The sequence below is a fragment of the Semicossyphus pulcher genome, unplaced genomic scaffold (genome assembly GCF_022749685.1).
Source record: "Semicossyphus pulcher isolate SPU_LCO1_2020_fin unplaced genomic scaffold, fSemPul1.0.p SCAF_15, whole genome shotgun sequence".
Lineage (NCBI taxonomy): Eukaryota > Metazoa > Chordata > Actinopteri > Labriformes > Labridae > Semicossyphus > Semicossyphus pulcher.
The window spans coordinates 14121883-14149096 of record NW_027211659.1 but is presented as its reverse complement, the minus strand read 5'-3'; the positions used below and the strand labels follow the sequence as shown (position 1 = coordinate 14149096).

The window sequence follows — 27214 nt, the reverse complement described above, 5'->3', positions numbered from 1 at the left end:
TTACAAATCTACGCCATAAATGTGTGCTGTGTAAGGTGCCCCTTTTAAAGACCTGGGACCGATTCCCACTATCTGCACCCATGTAATAAATTTGATGAAGCATGCAATTTGTTGTTGTGTAATTTAAATTACTATTGACCCACAACTGGCACTCATTAGAGATTAAATCACACAGCTGAATTTAACAACATTATGTCCCCTCTTGTCACCTTCTCATGTTACACAGGAGTGATTTAGGTTATTGCAGCTCATTGAGTCGTGTGTGTGAAATATGCGGACACGTGTACGTTAACAGCATCTCCAGGACCACAAACCTTAATGAGAAGAAATCCAATAAAGATGTCAAATTAAGTGATGGCAATGAAACGCAGCGTTGAGCACTTATATTCAAAGCCAACAAAAACCTGCTTGATGAATGCTGATGTTCATGGTTGTAAAGATTTGTGGATGTTTTGGTGGGTGAGAAATGATCAATGACGTGATTATAGCGCTTTGCAAAGACTTCAGATAGATCCTGTTTTCCATTGACCCTCAATCTGTCCATAAAATTAGTATTGTGTGCATTCAGGTCTCAACATTATCTTTGCACCAGCGGCCTTAAAAAGGCTCCTTTCAAACATTTTACATGAGCATGATGATCTTCCTCTGAAAGCATTGATCTTCACTGTATGGTCTTCTTAGTGCAAGGGGCAAATACGATGCAAGTACAGCAGGCAATGTGTTTTAGCTTAGCATTCACAAGTGCATATACAATTAATTCCGAGTGAAACCTTGAGGCCAACATGATAATTGCTAGCTTTCCTCGCAGGCCTGAACAGAGTTTCACTTCCTCACATTCGGAGGCAGCTTTTGTCAGAGGCGGTGCAACAAGCCGAGAGTCAGTGCCAACATTAGACACATACTTACATCAGAAAGCTGTCAACCCAGTTGGCAGACGTTTTAAAAAGCTAACATGAATTTTCTGACCAATTTCAACTTAAAGATATGTGCTTGTTTGGCATAAATTACAGTACAAGTATCTTGTCTAACACGTTTGCGTCTTGGCTGAAGGCTCGGCACATGACTAACATGTGCAAAGCCATGTCTTCTAGCCTTTTAGAAGCTGCTGGCATGATTTACTTTCCTTAGTGATAGCAGACCAGCTGTTTGCATTTCAATCATGTCCAGCATAAGTTTTCAAGGATATTCGAGAAGCTTTGCTGTTCTTAAATTAGTGGAGAATTAGTTCTCACCGCTTGTGCAATCTGCTTGATTAGGCATGCTGCGTATGTCCGTATAAAAATTCATCCACTTTTCAAAGGCAGACAGTCCAGCTGTTGAAACGGGTAGTATGAGAATAACAGTGGAACAAAGCATACAGGGACACTTTGAGCTGTGATTGGAAGAAGCTGTGGTGGGATGTTGGGTTTGTCTTTTGATTGCATGGGAAGCTTCCTTGAGCACGACTCTTAATTAGCTTATCAGGCATGGCATGTCTATAGTGTTCACATTATTTGGCATGTAGTGTTTTTTCATTAGCTTTAGCAGCTTCCTTTCTCAACCAAGGCAAACTTAGCTTCTGTGCTACAGAGCTTCTGTGTTGACTGTATTTCCCCCCTGATTCTACAGCGGCGTTGAGATTTACCTTAACAACAGGTCTTTCTCAGTTGAATATTTTGTCTGCATGCATGTGATTTTGGCTCACTCTGCATAGCTCATGCTCAGGAAGAGAGATGATTGTGGTAAATAGGGCAGAGTAAAACCGAACTGGGATACAAATCACTGCTCTTTGGGTCTCAGCTCTGTATATTGCCTCTTCCGCTGATGCTGTTGGCCGGTTTGACATTACATATCATCCTTACTCAACTATTAACCTACACTTTCCTTCATTGTTGTTGCTATATAACCCCGTTAGTGGTATCACTCAGAGCAATGCTTCAAAGAAAGAATCCATATTAACAAGAAGCGAGAAAGTAATAGTCCACACCAAGACTGGAGAGGAATATATTTCCTAAAGTCGGGGGCTCTGTGGTGTATCACTTTTCTCTTGGACATTGGGGGTTTAGGACTTCAGGTCCATGTTGGCTTAGATTTCCACCAGCTCTTCTACATCACTCTTCCTCACTCTTCCTATTCCTTCCTTCCCGTACATCCATTCTCTATCTATACCGCTTATACTGTTCAGGGTCGCAGGGAGGCTGGAGCCAATCCCAGCTGTCATTGGGCGAGAGGCAGGGTACACCCTGGACTGGTCGCCAGTCAGTCACAGGGCTGACACATAGAGACAGACAACCGTTCACACTCACACCTACGGGCAATTTAGAATAAATAGACCAGTTAACCTGACGAGCATGTCTTTGGACTGTGGGAGTTCGAACTAGGAACTATCTAGCTGTGAGGCAACAGCGCTAATCACTGCACCACTGTGCAGCCCCCTATTCATTCCCCTGAATATAAAAAATAATGCATCAAATGCGTCAACAGGTTGTTAGGTTATAGAATGTAAATTGTTTATTACATTTAATATCACACCATGTTAATAACCTCTTACCAAGAGTCCTTCAATTAATGAAATGTTATCCAACATATGAACTTCATTAATCCAAGGACTGCACATCCAGACTTACTCCCTCCCTCATTTCACTCCCGCACTTTGCATTTGTACTTCGACAAGGAAATTATAGAAAATGATATAAAAAATACCCCCGAGGAAGATCAGGCAGCCGTCAGGCTTCCAATTACCTGACATATGAGAGTTCCTATTGAATATGACAAGATCTAATTGAGGCTCCTGCAAATTCTACAAGGAAATTACATTTAGGACACAACAGAAGTCAAACATGCTCGACCAAATTAGAGCATGCAGCTACAACAGGTATAAACAGACCCCGCAAACATAGACGTAGGATTGTTTCACAGCAGACTATGGATGGAAGGCGACAGGACAGCCCTCTTGCTCCAGGACTGATGAGTCAGTCATTAAACACACACTGTTAATTTGTAAGACGGCATTACCGGAACATTCCCAATCAGGAGTTCTCAGGTTGAAACTCACCGAAATAGTATGGTGCCGTGGTGTGAGAGATGGTGTTATGATGACATCCAGTATGATTGTATTCTTCCAGGAGAGTCCCTTAGGACTTGCACTTGAAATAAGATACAGACAGAGATCAGTTTTTCGCACGTTGGCTGCTGCTTTGCCATGTAGACAGGCAAATGTAAATTGAAAAATGTTCGAGTAAAAAAACAGACCTTATCTTAGAGAAGATGGAGGAGTGGAGATTAGTCTTTTGACCAGGTTGGAGATTCATCCAACCTCGTGAATAAAAGAAAATATTTTTAATACTATAAGAAAAACATGATTATTAATGATGGGACAAAATATCCATACGGCAACATATTGTCGTCCTGACTTGTGCAATACAATTATTGCTCTCTGCGTCACTACTTCATGCCTCTTGGTGGTGGCACTTATAACATGACAGATGGTGAGCGGAAATTAATTGGCTAAAGAAGTTAATCAGATACCGTGATGTAAATGGACTGTACTTATATAGCGCTTTTCTAGTCTTCTGACCACTCACAGTGCTTTTACACTACTACAAAGGCCTAAGTGCCAATCTCCAATCAGATCTATGCCCATTCATACCCGATGGCTAGGCCTCGGTGATATGGCCAAAATCCTATATCACGATATAGCGTTGTTCATGTCTCAATAACGATATATATCGCAATATATTGCGTTTTCTGGTAATTTAACAAATAATTAGCCCATATGAAATAACCACATGTTAACGCCCATTTGTGGATAATCCTGTGTGAAATAAATACTTGACAAATAAAAAGTGCTGAGTTTCTGTTTTCACTTGGGCTGAGTCTGAGTCCTTTTCTGCACGTTAATGTCCATGTTAAAAGGCAGCACCCCCCTCTTCGTTCCAGGTTCACTCCGATGTGCAAGGATTAGAACGTAAAGCGTTGTCAAAATGACGTTAACATCGCTGTGACATCACGATAGAGACGATATAGAAAAACACATACGATAGACACTTTCATATCGTTTTGATGATGGTCATATTACGCAGCCCTACCGATGGCTATGCCTCCGGGAGCAAATCGGGGTTCAGTGTCTTGCCCAAAGACACTTCAACATGTGACTGCAGCAGTCAGGGATTAAACCCCCAACCAAGTTTACCACTGAGCCACATGTATCATTATATGATTGTCTTCCAATGTATCAATTATCGCAGAATCGCTGTACCATGATATAATCATAATCATGGGCCATGTATCGTATTGCATATCGTATCATGAGTAACCCTGCAATTCTGACCCCTACTTTATATAGCCATTTGCATGCCCAAAAATGTTTATATGTATTTGTGTGTGTGTGTGTGTGTGTGTGTGTGTGTGCATAGTGTCTTTTTTTTTTTTTGCTTTCTTGGTGGCTTGCGGTTCACTCTTTGCATTTAATCAGATTGACTGCCAGCATTATTAAGAACTGTGGAAGAAAGAGGGTAAAGGGGGAAATGAAGGAGAGAGGAAGGAAAGGTGCTGACAGAGAACTGTATAATAAGCTTCTGTACCTTGGACATCTGCCTCTCTCTCTCTCTCTCTCTCTCTCTCTCTCTCTCTCTCTCTCTGTTATGTTATGACTCTACCTTATAAAGTTTGCCGCATCCACATTGCTTGCTACATGTATAGATAGTAAAAAAGTCTCTTATTTGAAGGGTTTAATGCCTATAAACAGAAAATAAATTGCTAGTGGTCTCTGTCTTGTTGACGGCGCCCCAACCTTGAAATTTCACTCTAAACAAGTATTAAGCCTCAAGAATGGAGACCAAAGAAACTTTAAGCTGTGCTGGAAAAAAACCCCATGTCCACTCATTGATATTCAGAGGCTCTATGAGTGAGAGCTGTAAACAACCACAAGCCCTGAAATTGGCACTCAAGGCGTGTTGCAGGACACACACACACATTCACACACGGTCTCTGCTTTCTTAACAATGCTTGACATTCACATGCATTCAGACTCTTTTAGAACAGACACACACACACACACACACACAAGCCATTGCCCCCACCAAACTCCCTCTCTCTCTCTCACTCCTTTGCCCCCCCCCCCCCCCCCACCTCTCCGGGTCTGCACCACATCAGCAGCAGCTGGAGAGTGCAGCATAACATTTCAGAGCAGAGCCGCTGAGGGCAGGGCAGGCAGAGCAGCCCTGTGTGGGCCATCCAGCGGAGAGAGGGAATCTGCCCGCTAACTCTCTCTCTCTCTCCCCCCTTCTCTCTCTCTCTAGAGCTGCAAGCAGAGAAACAGCCAAGCTCCTCCTCCCCTGCCACTCAGGAACTGATGACAAGGCTCGGCTTTTTATTAGGAGAAGGGATCCCGGGTACGGCACGCATACCTATGGACGACAAGAATGAAAAGAAGGTATTTCATTTTCTCCCTCCCTTCCCTCCAACTCCCTCCCTCTGCCAGCAGCAGCTGCTGCAGCACACAGATAGAGAGATAGAGGAGAGAGGGTGAGGATGTGAGGCTGAGGGAGTTGTGACAGTGTAACAGAAGACTGGATTTATTTTGTTGCAGCTTGAGTCATTTTTTCCCTGCTGTGCATTATCATTGGATGGAGATTTAGGAGGCACATCTGGGAATTAATTCCTGGGCACAACAAACAACGGTAACTGTCAAAAGTGTTTTGTTTGAGATGTTAAAGAAAGTGTATTTAAAACCGACTGCATGTGCTTATATTCCAGTGCAACATCTTTAGCGTGGTTGTAAGTCTCCCACGGTAACTTGAGTGCTATTCCAGGGGCTCTCGAGTATGCAACGAGAGTGTCTGAGCCCGGGTCCAGAAATAGAGTTATGTTAGGTCTGAGCCTCAGTTTGTTTGGCTCTACTAATTAAGCTGGTGCTGTGTGAAGAGCAGAGCAAAGCGCAGCACGCTACGCTTCCCTCATTCATCTCGTGTCTCGGACACGTTTTGACACAGAAGTGGAGATTCTGGAAAGAGACTTACAAAGTGTCTTATGAGTGAAATTCATGAGATGTGAAAAGAGGCGGCGGGCAGTGTGGGAGTGTAATGGTTTTTTGTGTGTGTGTGTGTAGGTGTGTGTGTGTTTCCAGAACTCAGTTAGGGAGGAGCACATTATTGTCATCTGTGAGCAATTCTTATTTCCTACATGCTGCTGTTTTACAGCATTTCTAACTCAGCGTGATGTTTTAAGTTCTGCCTTTAACAGTAAATTATTAAATGTCAGTAAGCTGTTTGGCTCTTCCTGTAACTTGTTAGGAGGCTTTAGGCTGCAGCCGGGGGGCTGAATATTGCAACAAAAAAACTACTGGAATGCTTTTGTAAAAAATAGGAAAAGTTGTGTTGCTAAAATTAGCATTCCACAAGTTTTTAATGATGCCTGAAACCATGCAGCATCCTTCCTGTTGGGCTGTTTGTATTCACCCAGCATTCCACTGTGCAAACATGCAAACCTTTAAACAGCAGCACTATTTGTGAATTCAGTTTATACGAGCCATGAGAACTATAGTCGTTAGGGTAAATAGTAATCATTAAATATTTAGGTTTATACAGGATGTAGAAGAGCCTAGGTTTGGTGTTTTGCAGTTCAGGTTTAACGTTTGACATTTTTGTGGTTGTTTTCTGTGATTTTAATTAGAGTCTGTTTGAGGCAATACACAACCTTGTGGTAAGTGCTGCTGTAGAACAGTGGGTGAAAGTCCCTCAGGCAACAAAAGGATGGTGGAGAGTGTTGTTGTGTTGAGGATAAGGGTTAATTTAATTTAACCTGGGCTTGTAACAGTGGTTTTCAATTTCAGTATTTCATGTGGAATTTTTTTAAATTAGAAACTAGATTCATTGGTGTCTTTTTGTCTGTACGTGTAGCACTATAACTTGAACTTACTGAGCGATAATCAGGCTTTCTGCAGTGTGGAAGGCTTTGGCTCCTCTCACACTGGGACAAGGATGACCTTCTTTGAGCTACAGTATATTGTGTGCAATCAGAATACAGTTGAAGGAGGATGGGAAACAGGACAAACCAGCTTTAATTTGGATTTCTTTGGTTGTCAGTTAGGTCACAGATTCAGCTGCTGTATGGTTGTCAGACAGGCTTGATGGCGTTAGAAAGGTATCCTTTGTGTCACAACAAAGTAGAGACTTCTTCCCTTGTGAAATTCTCTTCAGGCTTCTTTTGGTTCTTGCAGACATATGAGTGTGTAATTTTCCAGCCTTGCTCTTTCTGCAGTGCTCATGCCCTTCGGCTTGTGTGTCATGCTCACACGTGAAAGGCTTGTTTATTTGTGAGAGAAAGTTTCGCATTGCTTTTACATGATCCAGGTCAGATAGGCAACGAGCTTCAATCAAAATTCTCGTTTTCTCAATTCTCCTTCCAAATAAGGGAAATGATTTTTTGTTGTGTTTATTGCTGCTCATGCTGAAAAAATGCGAGCATGTTGCCAGCTGACAGTTTATATCGAGTTTACTTCATGCTTCATTGACATATTTAATTCAAAGAGCACATTCTTGGAGTACCTTAACTCTTTTCTCTACTTCTTTTTCCCCCCAGTGCTCTGTGACCAGCCAGGGTATCAGCCCCTGCTCTACGCTGACCAGCAGCACGGCGTCCCCCAACACCGACAGCCCATGTTCCACGCTTAACAGCACGACCAGCCGGCCCCCTCTCAGCCGCTCCAGCCCCTGCGGGACCATCACAAGCCCCAGCTCCACACTTGAGAGCAAAGACAGTGGGATCATAGGTGAGAAATATCAAGGCACTTTATCATAGCCAATAGCAACGTCTATGGTACAGGGCAGACAATGTCCTTCCTTAAAGGTACTTTTTTGACCAATGATGGAACAAAAAAGGCAGGCAGGTTTTTTTTTTTTAGCACATGCTAAAAAGTGGCCCATGCAATTCTCTCTCTTGGCGCAAATGTAGTAATGACATCACAGCTCAGCAGCTATCTGACGCCGATTTAGCCTCTTATTAATCTCTGTAAACAGACATCTGCAGCAAGTTCAGCTAACAATCCGTTCTAGATCAAAAATTCAACTTGAGAGAAATTTCCCTGATGCTGTGTCACGACAGCGTTTAGATTTCCCGACTTCCTCGAATGCATCAGAAATGATCGATCCGACCTCCGTTCAACAAACGAGCATCTTAAAAGTTGTTTTCTTCTCCTCTTGAGGACAGACCTGACAAAGCTTCGTTTTTATTTCTTATAAATCTGCATCATGATGTTGAAATTTCGGCAAAGACAAGACCCGTCAATAATTAAAGGAAATGACAAGAACAACGGTTTCTTTTTCTGTAAACAATGCAGCACGCTGAAAAGGAAGCCTTGACTGGAAGTCATTTATCGCTAACCGCTGGCTAAACCGGACACACCCGGCATGTTCACCATTGTCCCCAGAAGCTATATCGTCGTCACACTACAGACCATTGATACCATGACATTAAAAACATGGAAACAGACTGCTAGTTTGCATAAATGGATATAGAAGAAAGCCACATATGGAAATGAAGGAAATGTTTAGGGTTAAAAAGCCTCTACATTCGAGGCAGGATGATGCAACACTAAGCCAGCATAAAGCGTGCTCTGGAATGTCTGTCAAATAGCTTCGAATTGACTTCACTGTGGTTTAAAACGCACCTGTGGGGCCTTTGCCAAAATAGTCAATAACCTTGCCAGGGATGCTGTTGTTGAGCCAAGTCTGTTGCAGATCCAGTGAGAAGCTAGGTGCAGTGAATCAATAGTTGAGTAAGGAGCGTTAGCATCCAACCACAGAGTAATGATGAAACATGGCAGTGTATCAGAGGCTCCTTTACTGGCTATTTTTTGATAAAAACGTAATGACAAAGACTCTGCTGCCCTCTCAGTAGCCTTTTCATGCACAATACACACCTCAGCAGCACACACTAACTGTATTATCACAAGCTATTGAAGCGTCTTCCATTTAGCTCTTCTATTTCTAATTTTCAGTCTGACAGTTGTTACCTCATGTGCACTTTGTGACAAAGCAGAAGTCTCACCTGCGCTGCTTCACTCATTCATCATTTTATTAAACCCATCAGATTTTTTGTCAGACTGAATAGCATCTGTGTAAGGCCGTATACATCCTCCACCATGTGTCAGTTACTAGCTTTGCATAGAGCTGTTCTGGTATAAGAGAGCATTGAGGTGACAGTTGCCACAGTTCGAGGTTGTATTATATCTCTGGTAATAGCGCTGTAAGACATCTGGGGATTTATATAAGCTGACAGGAATGTGGCATGGTCTATTGATATATTAATCCGTCTGCTGTTTCTGCTCGCAAAGCTTGCAGCGCGAGCAGCCGCACAAATGTTAGAATTTCATTCTCAAAATGGGTTTTTCAACATTTGTGTGATGATTCAATGCACAATTGTAACCATATGATCCCGCAGAAATCCTTGGTTGAACTTAAATCATTTCTGAAAGCACTGGTTGATTTTGCGCAGAGGGAACCAATTTCTGTTCCTTGTGTGAAGCAACTATGATGTCACACATTTAATGCCTGTTTATGTGGCTTTTTGACACGATTGTTGCAGTAGAAAGCAGTGCTCGCCTACGCCGGATACATCACAATATGTTGGATTTCTGCAGAGTTGATATAGCTGATTATCATGAGTCAGTCATTCTGTCCCCCCAGGGCAGTATCATAGCTAGCTGCTAAATAATTTATGGAAACTTGATGTAGGATCTCCCCGCATAGAGCATCGACATGCTGCCACCCAGGATGATGCACACATGTGTTACAGACTATCTCATTGTAAAGCTACTCTGCTCCTCTCAAATTTATATTTTGAGACACTGACTGTGACGTTTGCCTTCCACTGGCCATGATAAGACTTTGCAGGAATGGAGAAAACAAGGCTATGTTGTGTCCATAAGTCAGATTCCAGCCTGTGATTAATGTCGCCTGCTCTTTGAAGTCTGAGTCGCACTCTGTTTGCAAAAGCACATTAATTTGGCTTTGTATTACGTTAAAAGCTCCTTGGTGGAATTTAGGAGAAAACAGCTCCCGGAGGAATTTCTGTAGATGGAGGTACAACAGCCCCTTTAGATGTGACCAGCTCTTTGTACGGCGAAATGGCTCTCCTGATTCCATGCTTGGATGTGATTTTCATGAATGACTTCATATTTGTGCAGCTCTACAGCGGCAGGAGTCACAAGGTCCAGGATGTGATCTATTAGTGTTACCGATGATGCAACGTGCAGCGGCATTATGAAATGAAGATTAGGCGCGTGTGATGCAAACAGCTGGCCAGTCAGTTCCAGTCTTCTGACTGTGCACGTGTCTCTGTATCCAGCTGCTTGTCAATATGTAGCTTTGGTCGTCTTTTAGCATCGTACTGGATGGGCTGGGTGGGCCTGAGGAAGGATTAAAGGATCTGTTGTCGTGTTGGCTCAACACCTGTCTGAACTCACAACTTCCAAAGGCTGTTTTCAACACTAATTCTCACTCTGCTCTTTTTATTTTCATCCATGTTTCAGTTTCATCCAGTCCTTTTTTACATTGTATGATTTTGGATCCATGCTTTCATATCGTTCCTTTAGTGAAAGCAGACTCTGTCATAAGAATTCAGGTGGTGAACAGTGTTGATAAGGGCAATGAGGAAAAGCAGGGAGTTATTCAAATTTAAAAGTTCCATTACAGCTCAGTATCTCAGCAGAGATGAAGACAGATAAATGTTCATTGCGCACAAAGAAACCCACTGTCACATTTCTCGCCTCTTACCCTCATCTTACCTCCCTCACTCGCTCTAATCCCCTCTGTGTTTTCATCTCCTCTCAGCCACCATCACTAGTTCCTCTGAGAACGATGACCGCAGCGGCTCCAGCCTGGAGTGGAGTAAGGATGGCAGCCTGAGGGGCAGCGGGCGCCATGGCCCGTCGCAGAGTGTGCGGGCTGATACCTGCTCTCCTGTGGCGGAAGAGGACTCCAACAGTGCCCCTGCAACACCAGCCGACACCCCGTCCAGGACGGATCAGCAGCAGCAGCAGCAAAGCAACACATCATCAGGGGCAGCACAGCCTCCAAGTCACTCACCTGAGGGACCCATTCCATACCCGCCACAGACATCTTCTCTCATGATGCCGAGGCCGAACTCTGTAGCAGGTAAGAGCCGATGGTTTCTGAGCTCTTGACATCTGGATACCTTTCCATCTATTTAGCGTTACATGAAACATTTTACTTCTTCTTGTATCCCAGTAACCTTTTGTTATGCTGACAGAAAAACTGTCACTCTGTGCTTCTGCGTTGCATCGCCTGTCAGATCAAGATTGTACCGCTATGATATGGCCTGTGCCTGAGGCTGACAAGTGTTGTGTCACTCCAACCAAGTGACAGACACAGACAGGAAAAGGCTTGTGTAGAAATAGAGCGAATAAGAAGTTAGGGTTGTTCAGAAACTAGGTTTCAATGGGGAGTTGGGTTAAAGGCAGAACTTGGGGATTAGGCAGCTGTTGTGAGTTGTGCCTCGGCCCTGCCCTGCCATGTTGGACCCAGGCGAGAGCCACTGTCTGGCTGATCTGTTCTGCATTCCTGCCCTGGAGCCTCCCTGTTATGGCTCAGCTCGCCATATCCACACAGCTGTCACAGTTGTTGACATCCCCTTGCTGCTACCTCCCTTTTCCCCCTCTGACTTTCCCCCCTTTTCCATCCCCAGATCTCCCGCACACTGCCGCCCTCTGTTTATGCTGCTTTTGACCTTCGCCCTGTTGTTGTAACAAACCCGGGCAAAAGTCTTCCTTTAAGGTTACCAGAGACCAACAAAAACCAAACCCTTACTTAACAGCATGATTGAACTACTCTTTGATAACTACTAGTTCTACACTCTCAGCTGTGAAACACCCTGAGGACTCACTAAGGACTGTTGGATTTTAATGTGTTATTAAACTGTAAAATCACCAGTCTGCAGCCCTGATTGCAAACACATGCTGTTTATCTTGCTCCATACCCGGGGGAACATGCTGCACATGCTTGGTGTTAAGTTGACAATATGGTAGAAATAACAAGAATATAAACAAAAAAACATGGGTTAAACAGTTGCTTTTTATAGAAGTGGCAGAGTACAGCATGATATTAAAGGACATTAATTTGGATGGAATAAGCACTGTCCCAGGGAAGGGGAAGACTGCTTTTTGAGATATTTATAGAGTCTACATAGAAATGTAGAATCTGTCAGCAGGAATGTGGATTTTAGGTTGGCAAATGTTCTGGTTTTCATTTGTACTACGCTTGTAGTCAGAGTAATATTGACCAATCACGTATCAGCAGGCTGCGGCGTATGCAGGCGGGACATAATGACATCCCTGCTCCCATCAGCGGCTATCTGACAATGATTTACCTTCTTATTAATCGATCGAAAAGATATCTGCAGCAAGTTTAGCTAACAATCTGCTCTAGATCTAAAATTCAACTTGAGATGAATGCCCTTGATGCTGTGTCAGCGTTCTGATTTCCTGACTAACTTGAATGCATCAGAAATGATCTCCTCTTGAGGACAGACCTGACAAAGCTTCATTTTTACTTCTTTCAAATCTGCATCATGATGTTGAAATTTCGGCAAAGGCAAGGCCCGGAAGTCTTGACTGGATGTCGTTTATGGCTAACCGCTGGCTAAACACCCGGCACGTTCACCTTTGTCCCCAGAGGCTATATCGTCCCCAGACTTCAGCCGATGGGCTCCGAGATCAGAGATGTGGGTAACACAGTTTGTAGAACTGTACGTCACACTGCATTGAAAAAGCAGCCCATCACATTACTGAGCTGACATTGTAAAAGCAGGGGCAGGCTCAACAAAACTGGGGAAGAAGAAGCGTGAAACTATAAGTGGCGTCTGGTCAGATCAAAGGCCAAGATAAAGATGAGTCAAAGTACAGAAAACAATCAGACTGAGACAGCAAGCAAAACACCAGAACCCAGACAGACAGAAAAGTAAAACTCTCTGTGAATGCTCGTTTTTAGAAGGAGGAAGATGATGTCTCTTTAGTGCATATTGCTGGGTAACATCACAAGGTGAAAAAGCATTTACCCGAGCACCACAGCTGCAAATGTTCTGAAGTTCGAGTGCTTTGCTGCTCCTGCAGAAAATATGCCTCCCTTGGGTTTGACCTTGATGAAAAACAGTAACTATTCACTCTTGTCTGCTGCCACATCAGAGTGTTTTCTCTCTTTGAAGACGTGTAGCTCAGGTCCCTGTTGAGTTCAAACGCACTTTTTTTTAAATCGCCTTGGACGGAAAAAAACAACATCTGCCGAATAGACATGATTGAATGTAAAGGTGCCATGTTTGCCTTGAATCCCAAACTGTTTACAACAAGTAGCCCGCTTATCTGCTGAAGAGGGTTTGTCCTATAGGGTTCACTTCAACTGTTGTTGAGAGAGTTAGATGAAGTGCTTGTTCTCAGACATAAACTATATGTCATGGCTTTGCATTTTGTGTCTACAACCCTCAGTTGAATTCGTGCCCACATTACAAAAGAAGGAGTAGAAGTGGTACACGGCTTTGTGCTGAACACGCCTGTTCAATGGTCGTTCTATTGTTCCGTGATCCCCTCTTCTTTTACATCCCACCTTTATTTTACCACTAACATAAACCTGAGCAGCTCAGACACACACCAGCTCATAAAGCAAACACACCAGGCTATGTTCCACTCTTTATGTGTGTTGGTTTGCGTGTGAGCGCCGGCGTGCTCGTCTCCCCTCTGTGCTCCAAGAGTTTATGGGCTGATGTCATAGTTATGCAGCGTTGCCCTCTAGGGACCTGCAGAATTCACACCTCAGATTTTACGCTGTGTGGCAGAGCCCTTGGAGAGGACACCAAGGACACGGTTGAGACAGCTTCATTTATGGTTTGGACCGATCCGTGGCAATGTCACTTTGTTCCAGGGAGACTGCTTTCTTCTCAGTTGATGCTCAAGGAAATTATGTTCAATAAAAAATAATGATTCTGGAGAAGCAATTACTGAAGCAGGAAGGAGCTTAATGGAAGAGATCCCATTGTACAAAACAAACAAAATTGCATTCATCATTAGTGAATTTGCTCCGTGTGCCAGTAGCTCTACATTTTATGTCTCTGTGTGCCAACACTTTAAATAACAAGGTGTATGCTGTAAATATTCCTTCGACTTAGAGTAAGAATGTGAAACTCTATTATGGAAAGAAATGTCGTTGCTTTAAAATACTGCAAAACTTCAGCTGTAGTGGTAATACCACCTTAAAGGAGCAGTTCTACCCTGGAAAAAGCCACTGTCAGTCAAAGCTGGTATTCTCTGTAATCGATAGAAGCAATACTATTTGAAATTGGCGCCATAGCTGTGAAGAAAGTTTTACAAACAGCTCGTGGTTTCACCCATTCTACATTCCTACAACACCCAGCGTGCATTGCGCTCCTCCCTCTGAAAGGAACAGCCCAGCGAGAGACGCTGGAGAGAAATACGACCGTTTTTGCTGCTGGCAACGGCTCAGAGCGCTACAGAATCCGATATACGATGAGAATATACAAGCGGATCGTCTAAAAAATCTTCAGGTCTGCAGTCTACATTTCGATGATTTTGAACGAGACATGACATCGGAGGCGGGCATCCAAGATTAAGGAAGTGTAGTTTAGCAAGCTCCCTGGCCTCGGCCAGATGACACGTTTTATGTAATCTAGCGAAGGTTTTCCAGGGCCCACTGGAGAAGCAGATAGCGTCCTCCAAAGACAGAGTGAAATTGCATTTTTTCCCCTACCATAATGGCGTTAGCTCCCCGTAATAGCATGATAGGACTGAGGTTGAAAATCGCCGCACTGGCCCTCCTTTAAGATGGCTGCCAGCACACCCCTTATTGACTCATTTTTTCTGACACACTGCTGCCTAGATACTTAATGGTCTATGCGGTCCTGCAGGCTAACATGTCATATCTAGAATAAAAGATAGAGCTGGTTTGTTGTCATCATTAGGTGTGAGTAAATAGTTTCTATACCATGCTCTTGGGATGAGAGTCATCACCTCCAGGCCTGAGAAATGACACTCTGTTTGAAAATAGTGGATTGCTCCCTTTGGGTTGGGAGCGACTTCTGCACCAAATGAGGTCCACTCTCTCAGGGTGAGTTTGACAGGTGAGAGTAGGATGGAAGATGAGTTCCAGAGGTGAATTTGTGTGAAGTGATGCAGACCTTGCACTGGAGTGTTGTTGTGGAGAGTTAGCCATGAAGACAAAGGTCTATGGTCTCTGGTTGTCAGCATGGTAGCAATAAAAAAAGTATGATTAACTCAAATTAACGTTTTCTCTCAGGGTGTTTGGGAGCTTGGACACATTGTCCTGAAAAGATCTCTGTGTTTGTGCTCCTTGAAGCTGAAAAGCAGCATCCATTTGGCATTTACCTGGTTGGAGAGCCTGTGGCGGACTCCAAACAAGCTGGAAGGATTACATATCCCACTTGGCCAGGGAACACCTTCAGGATCCCCCAGGAAGAGCTGGAGTTTCGGCTGTGAAGAAGAAATGGAGTGCAGCCTGGCACCACCTGTTCACACCTTGACTGTAATATGAAAAGGGAGGGATGTATGGATGGATTTGCCAGGTTTCATAGAGAACTGTTTTCCACTGAACGATGAAACCTTACTGTTTTGTTGTTTGAACCTGCTCTTGTATCGATTGACTTTGCTTCAACATATCGAGCGAACTACAACATTTCATAGAAACACACAAAGTTGCAGAGAGTCGCAGCACAAAGGAGATGTTTTCATGGAAGCAAAGTGGATTTGGTCCATCTGCCTCATGCCAATCAAAGAAACCTCTGTATATCTGGGCCTCTAGAATGTAAGCTATGCATGTAGAAGGAATGTCCGCATATTACTCAGAAGTGTCATTTACACTGCCTCTGTGAACACACACACACACACACAAAATCATACTGTGGCTGGCCTGTCCCCGGGCTGCTGTGGGAACTTAAGCAGCCCTGTGTGGAGCTTGCATGTGCTGTGGCAGTTTGCACAAATGTTGGCTGGCAGCACCTGTCACCGCCGACAGAGCTGAATTCAGATGTCTCTTTAGAGCTGTTTGTAATTGTATCATTAGCTGGTTGTGTGAGGGAACTATCTCAGCCGCCATTCCTCAAAGAAACTCTTTTCTTTCATATCTTGTGCGGCAGGAATAAAACGATGTCACATCTGCAGCCTCAATAAGCACCACAGACATTTATCATCCATTTAATTTCAGAATATATTGTGCTTTAAAGGTCTTAGCTGACCGCTTATAAGGGCTGTGTGGGATTCATAGAAAGTCCAACTAATGTGCCCGGCTTTGTGTCTTTGAGTTTTCAAAGATCCTATATATACCCTATGTAGCAGTAAAGTAAGGCTCCTAGGTAGTTTGTGGCATTGCTGAGGTATCTTTATAATATCTTGCAATCACAGCAAATCACACTTTAAATTGTCAGGTGGTGCAGCACCCACAAATGCTCCTGCATCTCAAAACACAGTTTGCTTTTTAAAATGGGTGACAATACGTCCCTTCACGTGTCTTTGCCACCCGTCCCTGCCGCACTTCATTACACTGAAGTAATAAGAATTCTATTTTTGATTCATTCGTGCAAAGCGTTTTAAAAAGGCTTACAGAGTCAAAGGGCCATATTAGTTCTGGCCACTGGAATTCCACGGTTTTGAAACTGTAGCTTGAGCTGCTTGTGGTCGGGTTTCTCAGACAGGGAGATTGAGGTGGGGGTCAGTGGGGGCTCACGAGTGGTGCCACAGTGCATCTGAGGTGTTTTGCTATTCAGCAGAGCTTTGTGGTCTGAGTCATGCTGAGGTAAAACAGGACACAAACGAATATTTGTTTCTACTCTAAAGTCTGGCAAAACTCCTGCTCTGTGATAATTTCACAGATGAAAATAGATCCTTCGTTTGACCTGATTCTATAACCTACTGACAAGCAACCTCAAGGATGTGCTCCTCTATCAAAGCTATGGATAACGGTGACATCTGTGTTTTATTAGGACGACACCACCTGCTCCATGTGATCACAATCTGTTGCTCAATGATGTGTGCAAAGGTCAGACAGTCAAATTAAGAATGGTATCTATCAAACTGTATAGAATAGTATAAAATGAAACTAGATCTGGCTCTTTACATTTGAAATGTTTTATCTCATCTCGTCTCCGGTAATTTTTAGACAATAGTGTCTGCTGTTAAAAAAATGTCTTCAGGTAGCTTTGGGATTCTCCTCTGCCTTCAGCTTTATGTAAACATTGATCTTTTTAGTGCGAGATTGTAAAGAAAGCAAAAAGCAAAACACAACCGATTCCTGTCCTCCAGCTGCGAAGAGGTCACAGTGACATCTCTTAAGAGAATTATCTGTGCCTTCACGTCACAGCAGGAGCAAAGTGAAAAACCATTGCAGCGATCAATCTGCTTGGGTTTTGAAGAGCCATTTAATATTCCTCTCAGTGGCACTCCGTCGACGGATCACAATTTGCCAAATGCCCAATCTCAAAGGGACAACGCGTTCGTAACTACTCTCTGCCACCGCAAAGCCATCTGGCTAAGTTTGATTGACAGCACCCATGCAAGAATTATGTAATAGCTGTTGAAGAACTTCACATATCTAACTATTATGATGACATGAATATCTTAAAATCCAAGGTCTCTTTCCTTCCTAGCTATAGATCTTTGATATGAGGTGTGGCCTGGCTTCTGTTTCAACTCGAAAGTCTTACATTCTAAAGCTGCTCTGTCTTTATTGCTTTATTGACGAAGCTAGCAGCCTGACTCCTGAGAGCTATGTTTGCATGTTGGTTGGTGAGTCCATCACTTTGGTCCAGTCTGAAATCTATCAACAACTATTAGATGGTCATAAAAAAAAATTCTGAAAAATCTTCCCATTAAGATGAATCATATCAACTTTTTGTGTAACCTTCTGCTAAGGTTACCCACCTCAGATGAAGCTGGGGCTGCTGCTTGACTGACGCTGTCTATGGGTTAAATTGGAACATAACTAAGAAGTGCTAATAACCGAAGCTAACTAACAGCAGTGACTGAATAACTACAGGCTTGTTTATAAGAACCAGGCGTTTTAACTGCATATGTAGTTTGGCTAATCCCATCTGCAGCATTGCCATCGTAGCCACCGGGACTCGGGGGCTGAACTGTGGATGTGCTAGCAGTAATGCTAGCAGCAGCGTTTGCCGCTTTGCTAAAGCAGTCAAACACGCTGCACTGCTTCACATTTATAGACTGGTGAACTTGTATGTGTTACGTGAGGTTGCTGGTGTTACCACTATTACACTACTACCTTTTTATATGAATTGCACGAAGAAGCACCCAAGTTAAATTTGGTAAAGTGAACCCAAACTATCGAAAGCTTTGCTTTGTCCGCCATATAGACATATACTAGACTTCCTCCAGCATGAGACCACAGCAATGCAAAGTCATGATGGATGCCGGTTACGTTGGAATGAAAAGATTGAATGAGAACGACATTAAATAAAACAGAATGTTAACGCTAAATACTGCCAGGAGCACCGTTTGTCCATGAGCTTATCAGTACTTTCGGTAATGACAAATCACATACCGGTACCAAAAAGTACAGGTTCTGGATACCCATCCCTAATCCAGAATAATCGTAATAAAGAATTCCTGACTGAAAAAGTTAAAGTGAATCATTCCTTAATAACAGCTCAGAACGTAGGAGAACATTTTGGCTTGCTGAGTTGACGAACTTGACGTCATATCACTCAGAAAAGACGAAAGTAAAGGTGTTGATGGCGAGAAACTTTGTAATGAATTCATGTTACCGTGACTGAGAATTTGCAGAACTTCCATCCATACTTTAAAAACTGATTCTTACTCTTACTCATACAAATGTCACACAGTGAATTAACTCTTAGAAAACTTTTAAACTATTAAACTTATAGAAAAGGCAAGAAGGTATGCAAGGTGATGGGAGCACTGATTGTATTCACAGGCAAAGAGGACAGCAGAGTCAAGTGAGGGCGATAAGGGGGGCAGTGGTTGGAGCAGAGGAAATCGGCCCTCCTCTCTGGTCTGTCATGGGATACACAGAGCTGAAGGATTCAAAGGGCAAACCTGCCTGAGGAAAAAAAAAAGACTCCCATTTTCATCAGAATACAGTCTTGACACATTGGTACAGCTTCAAAGTCACGGCAAGCAGAGGCTTCAAGGTATCAAATGTACGTTTTATCAATGAGTAAAGGTGTGCAAGAATGTGGAGGAATCCGGAGAGTGACGGCGGGGAAAGGGAGCGGGGCGATAGGAAAGGCTTCCTGTGGGAATTTTTTGCCTTACAAGAATTATGGAGGTGTGACTTAACTAAAAGGAAAAATGGTTATTGTGCGGGATGCTTTGTAACTGATGGAAATGAGGGCGTGTGTGACCGCTTGAGAAAGACAAAGTGAGCATCAGCTTCAATCTTTGCTTGTTGGACTTGTGAGCTAAAAAGATGTGAAATGAGGCTCGCTGTGTTTTACTCTCCTGAAGTCAGAAATCGGACTGTAAAAGAGGAGAAATCCCTCTTCTTGTGGTCAGCAGCGTGTCAGTATCGGGCTTTAGGGGTGATTTGCTGCATAGAGTTGATTCACTGTCTAACTTCTCTCTCTCTCTCTCCTGTTTCCACACATCTCCCTGGCTCCCACCCTGCTTATATTCTTCATGTTCTTATTTATAATTCTGCTGCTTTTTCTACCTCTTTCTCGCAAGCCTCTCTCTTATCTCTCACCCCACTCCAGCCAGGATCATCGATTAATGCTACAGCTGCCCATTAGAGACTGTAATCATCCACTGGCGACGAGATCTCTTGGTTTTCACTTTATTATTCTTCTGATTAACTATTTTCCACACTCTGCTGCGTGCTTCACATTGACAGAGGTGAATGCATTTTTGCAACAAATGCAGACAGTGTGACTTTTGCAGCGCTGTGCATTCATTTAGCGAGCGCCTAATGCTGTGGATGCTCTGACTGGCTGAGCGCTGGAGAGGGGGCAGCCAAGCCCTCTGCTCTGCAGCTGAATGCTGCCAGTGTGCCTGCATGGGAGCACTGGGGCAGAGGAATCGCTTTTGTGCCCTCGGTGAGCTCATCGACTGGGAGCACTCTCCAGGGATTTAGCTGAGGGTCTGCACCCTGCCTACTTGTCTGTTTGCCTGTCCAAGTGTGTTCCATGCTGGTGAGAAGGGGAGGGAGTTGAGTATTCCCACTGCCCATCCTGGCTCTGCTGTTGGATGTAAGTACACCAGCTGTGCAGTTTAGCTTTAGTGCTGTATTGCTCTGCAGTCACTTCAGATTATGTGTCCACAATTATTTTTTATACTTTGTTTGGTCAAGCTTAACTTTGTCAATAATAGTTTATAGTGAAAGCACCATCCACTGCAGTAGAAGCAACCACAAGGGCCTTCTTTTTATCCCACTCAGAGTTGTATTGATGATGGCCGCTTCCACAGTTACTCTGTTGTCAACAGATGGGTTTTAATTAGTGGGACATTCCAGAGAGGAAGTTAGCGACCAAGTGATGGGCAGAGAGGGAGTGAAGAGAAGAGCTGAGTGTTTGTGACAGCCTCTCCCAGCCGGGGCTGATAAAGTGGAGAGCAGAGGCTTTGATTCTGCTCTTCAGCAGGGCCAAGAGAGCATGGATCACCATGGTGATAGCATTGTTGAAGAGTGAAAAGCAATTGGATGGGAGACCTTGTGGTACTAATGCACATCGTTAGTATGTTTACAGACTTTCATAGCGGAAAATATCTTATTTTCTTCGAGATGAGAAAAATATTAAAAGCACTTTTGATGTGTTCTCTAATGCGTCACATTATTGATGCTGTTTTGTGTGATTATGCCTGGATTTACAAATATTATGTGTTCTGGATCATGGTGATTAAATTAGAATGAAATGTCCTTTAATACGAGACAGCACTGGCTGATTTCAGGACTGTACAGAGTGATTTTAGGAAGGCTACAGGTAATCTGCCCTCTCTGTACAGCCCTGTAGGTGTGTTTGTGGGGACCTCTCACTGTTTGTGTGTGTGTAGCTGTCAGCTCAAATCAAAGAAAAAAAGGAGCACTTCTGTCTTCACTTAGGGACACTCTTCTTCTCACTGCTGCAGCTTACTGGTACCTGCACACATCGCCTTGGGCAATATACAAATGTCAGAGTGCCTTGCTTCTCACTCCTCTTCTCACATAGATGCCAAATGTGCAGCAGGATTTTACTATTGTGTGTGCCACTGAGATAAAAAGATACCTTCCTCAGGGCAGTACTGGTCAATAGTCGTTATGATGCACCAAAATGTCTGCTTCACTCTTTATTTCTATCTGTGTGCCAACAGCGACCAGTTCCACTAAGCTGGAAGACCTGAGCTTTCTTGATGAACAGCGCAACACCCCGCTGCGTACGTCCATTCGCCTGCCCTGGCACAACACAGGAGGAAGGCCACCTCAGGACTCGAAAGGTGACTATACATTGTTGCTATAGTTACACACGAGGCAGCTGGAAAACAGAGTATAACAGCTAATATACTATTTGTCATCTAATCCAATTCTTAGGAGAAATAAAGTGTGCTATTTTTTACATGTTTGATGAAATTCTAATGTAAGAAAATGGTAGGAGTTGATTAATTTAAGTAATATTCAATTTCCTGCACACATTTCGCTCTACAGATAAAATCATGTGAGGTTCCTTTGCTTCTGCAGCCTTTATCTTAGTTATATGTTCAGTCTAACCGAGAGAAATTCCACAGAGTGAATATTTGATGGGCACATAAATAATTCAATATGACATCATTAGTCCTCAAACTATTTAACCCTCTTTTGAAAACTTTCTTTTCCTTACCTCTTTAAGCAAAAGGTTTATACAGAAGCATCATATCAGTGGGTTAATTTTCATTTGCCTGCAAAAACATTCAGTTGAAATATTGACGGACTGATTTTTTTGTTTTTCACACGCATGTATTTTGTTTTTCGGTTAGTGCCGGGAACATCTGTTTGCCGCTCGATGCACGGTCTCTAAAAGTTCTGCTCTTAAATGAGTTTGCTCAAAGCATCAAATTAGTTTGCTTCCTGGTGGTGGAGCTGGGATTATTGGCAAGAGACGTGCCACAGCCCACACACCAGGTCAAGTAAAAAGTTTGACAGCGGTTCCCCAGAAGAAGTTAAATATGTTTGTTAAACCTCACATGCATCTGTGTGCTTGCCTTTTGAGATACGTTGCAATAAGGTTTTAAGACATACACTGTGCAAAAGTTTTAGGCAGGTGTGAAAAAATGATTGATCATACACCTGACTACAAAATCCCTGACTTTGTGCAAGTGTACCTATAAGAATTGATGCTGGTTTGAAAGCAAAGGGTAGTAACACCAAATATTGATTTGATTTACCTGCCTAAAACAGTGAACATTACTGTACATATGATATATATAATGTCACAATGTTTGATGTCCATTCTAAATGTGGGTGAAGTCTCAAATCTGTAGGTAAAAGTATGTTGGAGAAATCCCCAGGGTTCTCAGCTCAGTCTGCAGGCTGCTGTGAACGCCAGGTTTCACACTGTTTTTTCTACACGCAGTACTTTGTGATGCTTCAGCAGGCTTCAGAGAGCTGGCCAATCAGAAGAAAGTGGGCTTGTAGGGGCGGGGTTTCTTAAAGGGACAGAGCTGACTGAGTCGTTTCATGCAGAGGCTTTATGAGGACCTGCACTCATAGAGAGAAAAACTATGAGTTTTTTTAACTCGTAATTTTGCTAAGCTACACCACAGGTATTACAGAGTGAAATATGAAACTTGACATGAGCATATTACACCCCCCCTTAAACAATTGTAAAAACAGACAGCCACTTTAAAGCTTAGGAAAATGCCCAGAACTAAATTTGACCAGTATAAAAGTAGGCAGAAATTATTAGTTGTAGCAAGAATACCATAAAGTTTTACTATCAACAGCAGCATGAATAATAGTTGTTACAAGGCAGCAGCAGCAGTGTGGGTTGTTTTATTGATACCAGTATTATTAGAGAGGATCAGGGCTTTAGAAGAGACCTGAATGAAGTGTTCTGAGATCTAATTAGTGCTGAAGTGGACCAGATAGAGAGTCCCCTCTCAAGTCCACTTTATAATTGTGAGTCCACTTAGATTAACATGAATCCAAGCTAAAGCAGACAATGGAGTAGTATACAGTTTTAAGGCTACAATCATGCGGTTTATTTTTGACGTGGCACACAGTGAAACAAACCCAAATGCATTCATTAAAAGCTGTGATACGGGTACATTCGTCTGTGCACATGTTGATCTGTAAAGGATGGATGAACTTATTGCAGGATTAATTAAGGCTGAAGTTGGCACTTTTTTCAACTATCCAAAAGCGAACCGAAGCACATTTCATGCTTGTATCTACAAAGCAGTATCTCTGACGCTGCATATTTTTGCCTTCGTGAGAAAAACAATGACACAATTAAATTTCTAACCTGTTTCCTTCTTATCCCTTTTTCCACAGCTCGCTTTGCTCCCTACAAACCCGTGGACATCATGCTCAAGCCCTTGCTCTTCGAGGTGCCCAGCATCACCACAGACTCTGTGTTCGTGGGCCGAGACTGGCTCTTTCAGAAGCTGGAAGATGTCCTGAAGGCCAGCGAGTCCGCAGAGAACCACGGTGCTGTAGTGGTGGGCAGCGTGGGCTACGGGAAGACCGCCATTATCTCCCGGCTAGTGGCGCTGAGCTGCCACGGCGGCCGCATGCGTCAGATCGCCTCCAACAGTCCCAGTGCCTCCCCTAAAAGTAATCAGTTTCAACTTAAACTCAAAACTCCGAGACTGCTGTTAAAGTGACCTAACATACTCATTTGTAAACATATATTTATTGTCTTCATACATGTGATAAAGTGTCCGTCTGTCTTGCAGGTGGTGGGGTCTCCAGCACAGAACTTCCTCTCAGCCAGCCACCTCAGCCCACTCCACCTTCCAGTGCTACTAACACGCTGAGGACCAACAGCTGCCCGGGGACCCCTGAGTTGCAGCGTCGCAGGGAGGAGGCTGTCAAACGCCTTGCTGCAAAGGTACAACCTGTAGCCAATGCATTAAAGAGGAATCATAGCGTTGAGGAAACCTGAAAGGAGGAGAAAATTAAAGTCTTACTAATCCTAAAAAATCCTTTAAACCTTTATTATTATTGTCAGTCAGCTACAGAAAGCAATTTGTCACCTTAGAGCAAATTATTTACCCAAATGCTCACTTACCTGCTGTCTACATTAGTTCATATCAGTCTGCCTTCGTAATGCACTTCCCTCTGTGTGTTCTTCCCTTTCTATTTCCAGAGATATCATGGTGTGTAGAGTAGCCTTTAGTATGTATGAGATGCACTGCAGAATCCTGATACCGGCTCTGCTCAGTTGATTTATATTGTTTGTATATGATTTATGGTTGTTTATGTTCATTTATTTGATATTCAGCCGATGATATATGGACGGTCTTCGGCAGTTCGCTGAGATAATGAAAGACAGTTCTGCCATTGGTCTCTCAGAGTCCTTTAAATATCACAGGCTTGTTTGATTTGAGAGGCAGGGTGCTTAGTTTAAGACTTGGCCATGAAACGCAAGTTTAATATTAATGTCCACGGCATCTCAGCTCTGCAGTGTGACTGTGAGGCAGTGGGAAGATAGAAAACTTTGGCTCAGGTCTTTAGCGTGCCCTTTTAGCTCTGAGATTCAAGGCATTTGCATTGTGCGCTCTGAAAAACACCACAGGCTCTTTTACTGAGTTGACATTGGAACACTTTAATGATACTGCTGGATTTAACTAAATGGTACGCTTTCTTATAGGGCTGCAACATTGTTTATTGTACTTTCACATCTAATAAACAGAGCAACGCTTTCAGTTCCACTTTGTGCTATATTCCAGCTCATGTTCAAATTGTGCTCCAAGCTACGACTTAAAATTAACTTCATCAAAAAGGCATTCACGAGGACAGCTGTGTATTCTCTTCCTGTTTTCAACAGCTGCTGTAACTACGACAACCACATACGCTGTCGGCTGGAAGTCTCCAGTTAACATGGTCACTGGTTGAACCGAAACACTGGTCTCGCCAGCTCCCCCAAAAATGAAGCCAAAACCTCTCCATCGCCCCCTGGTGTGCGGGAGTGGATGTTAGTTCAGGGAACGTTTCATTTTGTGATTGCGATTAATATTCGATTAATTGTGCAGCTCTACTTTCTTCAGAGGTTTCTATGTACAGTAGACTTCTTTTCTCGCAGAGGGAGTTTTGTGAACTGTAGATTTAGTTTACTACAAAATATCACAATAAATTCATTGTACTATTTAGTAGTAGAGCATTATTAGGGTACCAAGCAACAATCGGACTGTTGATCACTATTAGTCCCCTCCTCCCCAGCCTGTGACAAAGTCTGCATATTTGAGATATTTGGGATTAGTTACATACTTTGTGCCATTTTGCTGCGTGCTAATGAAGCTGTCCTGGTTAATTTAAAATCACTTCAATTAAAGCCTCAGTCGTATTTGTCTAAAAACAGGCAGCAGGGAATTTTTCAATATAAAACGCACTTTGTTAAAGTAGCAAGTTGAAACATTTCTGCGTTTAAGTCGGCAGCTCTGTCATCATTATTGTAGGCCACTTTTCTGTGGTGGAGTTGGCAGCAAAGACATAAACGAGCATATTTCTGCAACACTTCCTCCATTATTATCCAAGTTGTCAGCACCGTACCTGTCTGAAACGGTAGCCACTTCACTTGTAACGGTTCTTGGAATTGCTGCTTCAAGCTGTCTTTCATTTCTATAATTATTAGCTCCACATCTAAGGATGCCACGATTGAAACATGTCATGGTGATGTGCTTTTGTTATTAGTTTATGATCATCAAATCATGTGTTTTTGACGACTGACTACACCTCCCCTCGTGTTGTTCACTGAAACTCTCAGGGGTATTTAATAACTCGCTTTGCTCTGCCTGCTGAGAGTTTTAACGAGAAGATAGCGTTGGCACAGTGTTTCATTTTGGATTCACCGTGCCTTTCATTCTGAATACCTTTGTGATGGTGGGTTGTTAGCTCCTTTGATGGGTGACACAGCTGTCTAATGGGACTCATGCCATTGATCTTACTTTTGTCCTCATTTCCAACGTTACTTATTACACACTGGTGTCCATATAACAGCGTTTAATACTCCTGCCCTGCCGTGGATGCCTCCTTAACAGTGAAATGGGGCATGAGACAACTAAGCATTACTGTAGTGGTTTGCATCTGCTACTGGGAACACTAAAGTCCATGCACCAGACAGCTGACTTTATACCACTGAGACTCATCTAAATGTCTATGAAGCCCGAGCAATATCCCTCAAGCCAATTATTGTGTAAAGTGTTTCCAACAGGCGCCCTCCCAGGGGCTCTGTTCCTGTGATGTGTGAATACTGATGAAACACCGAGCAGCTTCTGTCAAAGTCTGTCAGCTCTTTTTAATCATGGATTTCAAATCCTTCTCATAACAGGGACACTGAGGCCATTTCATTTAATGGTTAATTGCAACTTCTATGTCTTACTCATAAGACAGAGATACGTTTGTCGGCTTTGTTTCTCAACATAGAATTCATTGTTGTCAGTAGATGAAGTGCTGCAGGTGCACTGCCAAATATTGCATCATCATTCGTGTGGTTCTTATTGCTCGTTGATGAGGCGGTCGTCTGCATGACTTGTACATTGTCACTGCACCTATCCAAAGTTATTGTATTCATACAAACAGCAGTTAACTTTGATTTACTTTATTTACCGAACATAATTTCACAGCTTTCCTCTGTTGCTTTGTTATCGCATCTTTCCAACTAAGCCTTCAATTCTTGTGACATCAAACTCCCCGAGAGTAAAGTTTTCCAGTCACTGTTTTACGCCTTACTGTCATAATGTGTTTTTTAAAGGTACACACGACAGCCCTGAACCCTGCGTGTAACACAAATAATGTAGAGTTCACAGTTGAGCCAAGTTCAGTGTATCAAATGGGAATGGGTACCAGAGACTTTCTTTTTGGTGCCGGTACGTGATCAGTACCGAAAGTACCGATAAGCTCATAGACAGATGATGCTTCTATCGGTATTTAATGATAACATTCTGTCTTATTTAATGTCGTTTTCACTCAATCTTTTCATTCTAATGTAGCTGGCAACCGTGCCCTAGTGATGACCAAGCCTTCGGTGTCAGGCAATGACGTTGCATTGTTGTGGT

The 27214-nt window shown here is 43.1% G+C and overlaps 1 protein-coding gene across 2 annotated transcripts in view; it reads left to right on the top strand.

Moving 5' to 3' along the window:
• The window catches only part of tanc1b (tetratricopeptide repeat, ankyrin repeat and coiled-coil containing 1b), a 70928-nt gene that overhangs the window by 18501 nt on the left and 25213 nt on the right, over window positions 1–27214 (top strand). For both annotated transcript variants that reach the window (XM_069662879.1, XM_069662880.1), the window contains exons 3-8: window positions 5280–5413; window positions 7561–7750; window positions 10812–11135; window positions 21335–21457; window positions 23490–23771; window positions 23894–24048. In XM_069662879.1, coding sequence (XP_069518980.1) covers window positions 5280–5413; window positions 7561–7750; window positions 10812–11135; window positions 21335–21457; window positions 23490–23771; window positions 23894–24048 — 1208 coding nt within the window. The remainder of the gene's footprint in view (window positions 1–5279; window positions 5414–7560; window positions 7751–10811; window positions 11136–21334; window positions 21458–23489; window positions 23772–23893; window positions 24049–27214) is intronic.